The sequence below is a fragment of the Notothenia rossii genome (genome assembly GCF_949606895.1).
Source record: "Notothenia rossii genome assembly, chromosome: 5".
Lineage (NCBI taxonomy): Eukaryota > Metazoa > Chordata > Actinopteri > Perciformes > Nototheniidae > Notothenia > Notothenia rossii.
In genome coordinates this window covers 43,766,154-43,774,545 of record NC_136903.1, presented here as the reverse complement: position 1 = coordinate 43,774,545, position 8,392 = coordinate 43,766,154, and the positions used below count along the sequence as shown (strand labels likewise).

The following is an 8,392-nucleotide window of genomic DNA, read 5'->3' as shown; positions in this document are numbered from 1 at the left end:
GAGTTCTTTTTTATATTTCCTGCTTCTTTACATACTCTCCAGTACAGGTTAGCTCTGAGTGTTAGGGATGCTTGCTAATGTAAACACAGACCATATTACGTCCAAAACACGTTGTGCATTGTTTCTGACAGCAACGTTTCTGATAGGACAGTGGGCGTAAAGCCAGCCCACATTTCAGATATTGCGTCATATCGGACGCAAATCTTGCTCAGCTCCGTTGTACCTCTGTTTTTAGAGATTTGGGTACAGAGTAAAAGAGAGAGGGTTTTATTTTCTGACACTTTGTGAGTCTCCTGACACACCGGGGACACATTTATGTATAAAAGACATAAAAAAGTGCACTTTTCATTATGGGACACTTTTAAAGGTGGGGTAGGTACATTTGAGAAACCGGCTCGAGATACACTTTTAGTTACATTCCATGGAATGCTCTTAACATCCCGATAGCAATGAATATCTTAAGTGCTTTGACAAAAAATCCATGAAAAAATGTCATCTGTGGAAGCCGTAGTGCTGTAAAAAGCACGAACAATCATCTGAGCCGGACCGGCTAAAGTAACTGGATGGCCTACCTGCCTGTCAGCCTTCCATCTGTGCACAAACTTATCTCTTGCCCTCATTGGTCATGTGCACGTTTGTGTGTGTTGGAGGAGGGGCTCTGTAAGGAAGTGGCAGATTTGTTTCCGGCTGTGTATTTTCAAATTCTAGTGCACTCGAGCTGGTTTCTTCAAAATTACCTACCCCACCTTTAATTAAAAGTATAAAAGTATTAACACCATAGAGTTAAAGTATCAAAAGTAAAAGTACAATGTAAAAATATTCACTGTGAATTCACAAGAAATACCTGGCAACTTTTTGCATGACTTTCACAGTAAGGTTCACAGCAATTTACTGTGAATGTCTTCACAGCAATGCATTGTAATTTCACATCCATGATATTACAATGCATTGTTGTAAAGGTAAAACTGTATACTGTAACTTCACTGCTTCAATGACTAAGGAATTACTGTGATATTACAGTATGTTACTGGGGAATTACATCATTTTGTTGTACGCATTACAACAAGGGCCTGTACTTTTACATTTCTATTGTGAAAGCAATGCAGGAGTTGCCAGCAATTTACTGTGAATTTACAATGATGTGTCACGATCTGTCTGTGTTGTGTTTTGTCTTGTCTTTTTCTGTCTTTGGTTTCCTGTTTTATTTTGAAAAGTATAAAAAAAAAACTCTCGAGTCCCCTCTCAAGTCACCTCTTGAGTTCCCTCTCAAGTCCCCTCTCAAGTCCCCTCTCGAGTCTCCTCTCGAGTCTCCTCTCGAGTTCCCTCTTGAGTTCCATCTCCAGTCCCTACTCAAGTCCCCTCTCCAGTCCCTATACTCAAGTCCCCTCTCCAGTCCCTACTCAAGTCCCTTCTCTAGTCCCTACTCAAGTCCCTACTCAAGTGCTGTTGGAGGTTCCGCTGGGGGTCCTGCCAACTCCATGTCTTGTCCCGTTGGGGGTCCCGCCGATTACTCTTCTGGCGGGGGTCCTGCCAACCCTATGTCCTGTCCTGTTGGAGGTTCCGCTGGGGGTCCTGCCAACTCTATGTCCTGTCCCGTTGGAGGTTCCGCTGGGAGTCCTGCCAACCCTATGTCCTGCCAACCCTATGTCTTGTGCCGCTGGAGGTCCCGCCGACTACTCTCCTGCCGGGGGTCCTGCCAACCCTGTGTCTTGTCCCGTTGGAGGTCCCGCCGACTACTCTTCTGCCGGGGGTCCTGCCAACCCTGTGTCCTGTCCCGTTGGGGGTCCCGCCGACTGCTCTTCTGCCGGGGGTCCTGCCAACCCTATGTCCTGTACCGTTGGAGGTTCCGCTGGAGGTCCTGCCAGCTCTGTGTCCTGTCCCGTTGCGGGTCCAGCCGACTGCTCTTCTGCCAGGGGTCCTGCCAAAACCATATCCTGTCCTGTTGGAGGTCCCGCCGACACCTGCTCCGCCGGGTTTCCTGCCAACACCGTGTCCTGTTCTGTTTCGGGTCCCATCGACACCAGCCCTTGCTCTGTCGTGGGTCCCACTAACACCAGCCAAGGTTCCGCCCAGGGTCACGTATACGTCTGACCCGCTAGGGGTTCCACCAGCTCCTGCCCGTCCTTGTGCCCGGCCCCCTGAGTTCCCCAGCCGCGGTCTTCGCCCTCGAGCCCAGCCCCCTGAGTTCCTCGGTCTTCGCCCTTGAGCCCGGCCCCCTGACTTTCCCTGCCGCGGTCTTCGCCCTCGAGCCCGGCTCCCTGAGTGCCGCGGTCTTCGCCCTCAAGCCAGGCCCCCTGACTTTCCCGGCCGCGGTCCTCGCCCTCCGGCCCGGCCCCCTGACTCTTCCAGCCGCTGCCTTCGCCCTCATGCCCAGCCCCCTGAGTTCGCCCGCTGTGGCCTTGCCCCCGGGTCGTTCGCCTGAGACTCCCACTGCGAGCTCTGCCTTGCCCCTTCCTTCAGAATTCCTTACAGAGCCCCTCCTCCAACACACACGAACGTGCACATGACCAATGAGGGCACGAGAAACGTTTGTGAACAGATGGAAGGCTGACAGGCAGGTAGGCCATCCAGTTATTTTAGCCTGGCCGGCTCAGATGATTGGTCGTGCTTTTTACAGTACTACGGCTTCCACAGATGACATTTTTTTTTGTATTTATTGTCAAAGCATTTAAAATATTCATTGCTATCGGGATGTTAAGAGCATTCCATGGAATATAACAACAAGTGTTTCTGAAATAAATTACATACCCCACCTTTAAATGCTGTGAAATCCAAGGATACAGTCCTTTTTACATGTATTTGTTGGGATATTACAGGGGGCCTTGATTACAATATGTCACTGTAAAATAATACTGTTAAATGTTGTGAAATGCTGGTAATTGTTTACAGTGTAGTCATTGTGCAGATTATTCCATTTCAGAATAATATATATGATATGTTTTATAATGATTGATCATGAAAGTGTTCTCAAAGCTGGTAAAGGTGCAGCTAGTTTGAATGACTTTGTATACTGCAGAGTAGCTTGTGAATTTACTCCAGGTGGAACTAAAGTCTGATTTAACACTTGATCATATTTCACATCATTCATCCACATCTGTGAAGTAACTGAAGGTATTAAATACATGTAGTAAAAGTACACCATTTACCTCTGAATTGTAGTGGGGTAGAAAAAATAGCATACAATGTAAATACTCAAGTAATGTACAAGTATCTGAAAAGTACTTGAGTAAATGAGTTTAGTAACACCACTGCAGTATTCATTCATTCCCCCGCACTGTGCGCCCATATGGAGGCAGCGCACCGGAACGCCTCTCTTTAAAGAGTGCAGTAGGCATAAGGAGCCATACACATGCCGCGTCTTTGCATATTCAAATCCACCGTGTTGGTCGCCATTTCCGGCTGTGTACTTTGTTGAACGTTGCCTAGTTTAACTTTTGGAACGCACTCAACGCAGCAGCGCGACGAACAAGAACAAGGGTGAACACAGGGACCAGTGCGCGTCACTGCAGAGGAGGGGAGTAACTAAGCAGGCCTACATTTACTCAAGTACTGCACTTAAGTACAATATTGAGATAGGCTACTTGTACTTTACTTAAATATTTATATTGTATACTACGTTGTACTTCTACTGCACTACAATTCAGAGGTAGGCTACATAGTGTACTTTTATTCACTACATGTATTTAATACCTTTAGTTACAGATGTGGATGAATGATGTGAAATATAATCAAGTGTTAAATCAGACTCTAGTTCCACCTGGAGTAAATCCACAAGCTACCCTGCAGTATACAAAGTCATTCAAACTAGCTGCACCTTTACCGGCTTTGAGAACACTTTCATGATCAATCATTATAAAACATATCATATATGTTATTCTGGAATGGGCCAATCTGCAAAACGACTACTTTTACTGTCGGTACTTTAACTATATTTTGATGCGTATACTTTTACTTGTGGAACATTAGCAATACAGGACTTTTAGTTGTAACAGAGTATTCCTACACTCTGGTACTTTTATTTATGATCTAAGTGCAGCGAATACTGTCAGAATTAGTGTATACTTAACTATAATGCTTTTTGGATCTGGCTGCAGGAGTTAATTGACAGCTGTTTCATAACCTTCAACACGAGCTACAACTGTGCGCATTCACGCATGCGCGCGTCATGGGTACGTTCCGGTTTTTATACACAAACAAATAGCACCCCTGCATATGACGCACAGCACAGACGCACTGCAGGTGCCCCCCCCCCCCCCCCCCGGGCCTCCGGAAGGTAATGTTGCGGTTAAAGTTTGCAGATGGTATGGTTCCTATTAGTGATGTAAAGGGGGTGTAATGGTACAGCCCTCAGTCTCCACCAATGGAATGATAGGCTGGGCTCAACACCCATTTTCGGGGATCTTCTATATAACCGGCATAAATCATCCTATCGGCTTCATCCTGTTTAACAGTTATTAACCTGCGCGCTACTGCTGATCTGCAGATACTTTTTGTAGAACATTTTTTGACGTAAGTACAAATATTACTTTTTATTTCAATGTATGGTCTTACAGTACACAGATATTCTAGGGATGGAGATGCATAAAAGTGAAATGCACGCTGTTTGAGAATGTTGATGTAATAGATGTTACAGATTGAATTTGTTTCGCACAACAATTCATTTATTAAAGACTTGAGCGATTCCTTTCAATTTGCTGTCCTTGGGCTTTATAAACAATAATTTAAAAATACTAAAATGTTGACGGTCTAGCCGCAATTTATAGATATTCTGCCTGAGATTTCGATCTGATAATAATCTTTGAATATGCAGGATCAGATGTGATAATTAGCACAACTTTGTTTTAATATATTTTTTTAATGCAAATTCAACTTGTAATAACACTTTTGCAATTTCACATCAGCATAACCAAATAGAAATGTTTGAAGAAGCATGCATTTCCATAATAAACGTAGCATTGCCCCTCAACTTACCAACTTAAATAAAGGTACAGAAGTATTAGGAAAACAATTAGCCATTAGTATTAACAGTATAATAGCCTACTCATTATGCAGAGGATTACATATATATTTTTTGAATATGCTTTTTTTGGTGTTTATAAGTGATTCAACTGTGGGGAGCATGTTGAAGTTGCAGCTGTTTGAAAGGCAGCTAGTTTTGCATTTAATTTATAAACATTTATTATAATATGATCAAATGCATGTTAAATGTTAATGTGTAATAGCTGACAGATACAGGAAGTGAAGGCTAAGATACATTGTTTCCTTCTGAACTGTAGTTGAGAAGTTTAAGCACAACGTGGAACACTTAAAAGTCTAGGTACCTTTTGAGTAAACGTCCATTTTCTTCACCACCATCAGTTCCAGGATGGAGAACAAGTCTTACTTGGTTCAGATGAATGGCAAGGGAGTCCACAACAAGAGCATTGAGAATGGTAAGAGCCTGAGTGGGAACGGAGTGAATGGGAAGGACCTCCACCACGTCAGTGTGAGGGGTGCTCTGTATCACAGCAAGGCCAAGAGTCGCAGGCAGAGGTGGGACGTGAGGCCCTCGGAGATGGCCAACAACACGCTGAACCCCATCAGAGCCATCGTGGACGGGATGAAGCTCACCCCCAACCCCGAGAAACCCATGATCGCACTCTCCATAGGTGAGAGGGCTTCTGCACAATTCAAATGCTGATTCAAACAATCCAGAGATGTCACTGTGTAGCTTGAAGCAATGCCAGTTTTCAATGTGTACTTAATTATATTTATCAATAAGCCAACATACAGTGAAACTCTTGTTGGGTGGATCTCATAATGTGTGACTATAATCAACTAATAATAACTACCCCCTTAGATTTCCAGTTAGTTTTTAGGAGTACCAGCTTGGTTGATTGCAAATACAGATCTCTTGTCTTTTTATCTTTTGGAATTACATGGTTTTTAAGACATGTTTTTCCTGTCATTCCAGGACTAAGTATACTGATTTATGACATTTTTTCAATGCAATACTCTTGGGTTCTCTTGAAATTAATTGATTGCTTATTGTCACATCCGTTCCCAGGGGATCCCACTGTATTTGGAAACCTGCCTACAGATGGGGCAGTGTTGCAGGCCATGAAAGACGCCATAGACTCCCAAAAGTACAACGGCTATGCCCCTTCTGTTGGTGAGTTAAAGTAGGAAACATCTTTGAATGCACAAAGATTAGAAATGTCATTTCAGGTTGGCTGTAAAATCAGGTGAGACGTTTGGTTGTGTTACAGCTACATTAGGGTAACCCACATGTTGTCACGCTATGACTTGTGTTGTGAAATTAGGTAACCCGAAATGGCCTGATGTAAATGTCAGGAGTGGTGAGGCCCCATTGAATCTCTGTTTGCAGTACATTATTTGCTCTGTCCACCTGCAGGTTATCTGAAGAGCCGACAGGCGGTGGCCAACTTCTACAGCTGCCCCGAGGCTCCGCTGGAGGCCGAGGTGCTTATTCAATCAGATTCAATCATAAATAGACCTGTAGTCCGTCAACAAGAGTGCATGTCTTGGAATCTACAAGTCAGTGGTGGAAATAGTATTCAGAATCTGTACTATAGTAAAAAAACACTAATACCACAACACTACATTTCAAGTAAAAGTTCTCCGTGGAGAATGGTACTTAAGTAAAAGTATTTGAGTATGAATAGGACCATGTAATTAAAGTATTAGAATTCAAAGTTAAAAAAAAACTAGAAACTAGTATTTAAGTATTTTAAAATATAAAAAACCTAAGGCAGCAAATCTTCACATTTAAGAAGCTTAACTGTTAAATATTTTTGAACAAAAATGTTTTAAATTCCTATGAATTTCCTGTTAACCCACTCATGGTTTTAGTTAATCAAATATAATGGTAGATGGTTTAATCTACAAAATAATCATATTTTAAAAGTTATTCCTGAGTATTTTGTGTCAAATCTGTAAAGAAAATGTAGTGGAGTGAAAAGTAAAAAATTGGCTTCCAAAATGTAGTAGAGTAGAAATATAAAGCAGCATACAATGAAAACACTTAGGTAAAGTACAATTAGGTCAAATGCGTACTTAAGTACAGTACTTAGTGGAATGTAGTTACTTTACACCACTGCTACTAGTAACTGTGACTCCATCATGGTCAAAGAATAGAAACTGTAGTGTTGTTAAGCATTTATTTTTGATTTTGAAAGTAACCCCCCCCCCCCCCCTTTCCTCCAGGATGTGATTCTGACCAGTGGCTGCAGTCAGGCCATCGACCTGGCTATCAGTGTCCTGTGTAACCCGGGGGAAAACATCCTGGTCCCATGCCCGGGCTTCTCCTTATATAAGACTCTGGCTGTCTCCATGGGCATAGATGTCAAACTCTACAATCTGCTGGTGAGTATAGGAGGTTAAATAAACACCAATGTTTATTTGATCAATTCATCAATCATTACAAGTTTTCAAACATAAAAAATAAGACATTTGTCTCAGGGGACTTCACGGTGTCAACAGCATTCAACACCCTTTTTCCTTAGACCCACAACGTACAATAAAGTAGTCCCCCACTGAAACCCCACAGTGAACAGCAGAAATGGAAGGAGCCAACAGAGGACGATCCGTCTGTAAGGACAGACAGACGTGTGTGCAGATATGTGTCGTGTGTATGGATTAAAACAAATAGTACAATTACAGAAAAGACAATCCATATGAAAAAAATTATAATGTGAACATATATAAAAAGGTCCAGGAGGATTTCAAAAGGCTTCCAGGTGCTACCAACAAGTAGGTGAAAGACAAAAACACAGGACATAACTTCATACAAATAGAGAGAGAGAGAAATAGGAGAGGAAGGGTTAGAATAGAAAGGTACAAAGTGAAAGTCTTTGGCAGCTGAACAAGGGTCTGGTTCAATGCTAGCCTGAACCAGCCCTAACTATAAGATCTATCTTCTTTAACACAGACACTTCTTGTTACAAACAGGAGTATTCATGTCTGATATCGTCATAGTCACATGTCTTACAGTGCTTTTGATGAAGAATAAAGACTCAGTCTATAGGTATTTATCCACCTGGTGTACTTATACATCACTAGCATTACATCAGATCAAATGTTCTCTTAGTAATCGTCACGCTATGCCATGTTTTATAACATGATTGTAAACCATTCATAGCAGCTGTTTTGAGAAGTTCATCTATCAATAATAAGACACACAGTGTGGTAAGGCCACTGATGGGAGGAGGATGTGAGCGTCCTACTGTTATATAAAGACATGGAGGGAAACCGTTTTGGAAATTTCGTAAAGAAATAAGAAAATTGTGGAATGGGAATTGTAAATGTTTTATGTTGGTGCACATCACACATGAATCATTTTGGTCAAACGTTGGTTACAGTGAATGAGCACCCAAAGGTTCAAGGACCTGAA

The 8,392-nt window shown here is 42.4% G+C and overlaps 1 protein-coding gene across 1 annotated transcript in view; it reads left to right on the top strand.

Moving 5' to 3' along the window:
* Positions 1–4,352: 4,352 nt before the first annotated feature.
* Positions 4,353–8,392, top strand: part of tat (tyrosine aminotransferase) — a 10,559-nt gene continuing 6,519 nt past the window's right edge. The window contains exons 1-5 of the mRNA XM_079685249.1: positions 4,353–4,509; positions 5,359–5,648; positions 6,047–6,151; positions 6,395–6,462; positions 7,207–7,365. Of these exons, the coding sequence (XP_079541375.1) occupies positions 5,366–5,648; positions 6,047–6,151; positions 6,395–6,462; positions 7,207–7,365 (615 nt within the window). The 5' untranslated portion in view covers positions 4,353–4,509; positions 5,359–5,365. The remainder of the gene's footprint in view (positions 4,510–5,358; positions 5,649–6,046; positions 6,152–6,394; positions 6,463–7,206; positions 7,366–8,392) is intronic.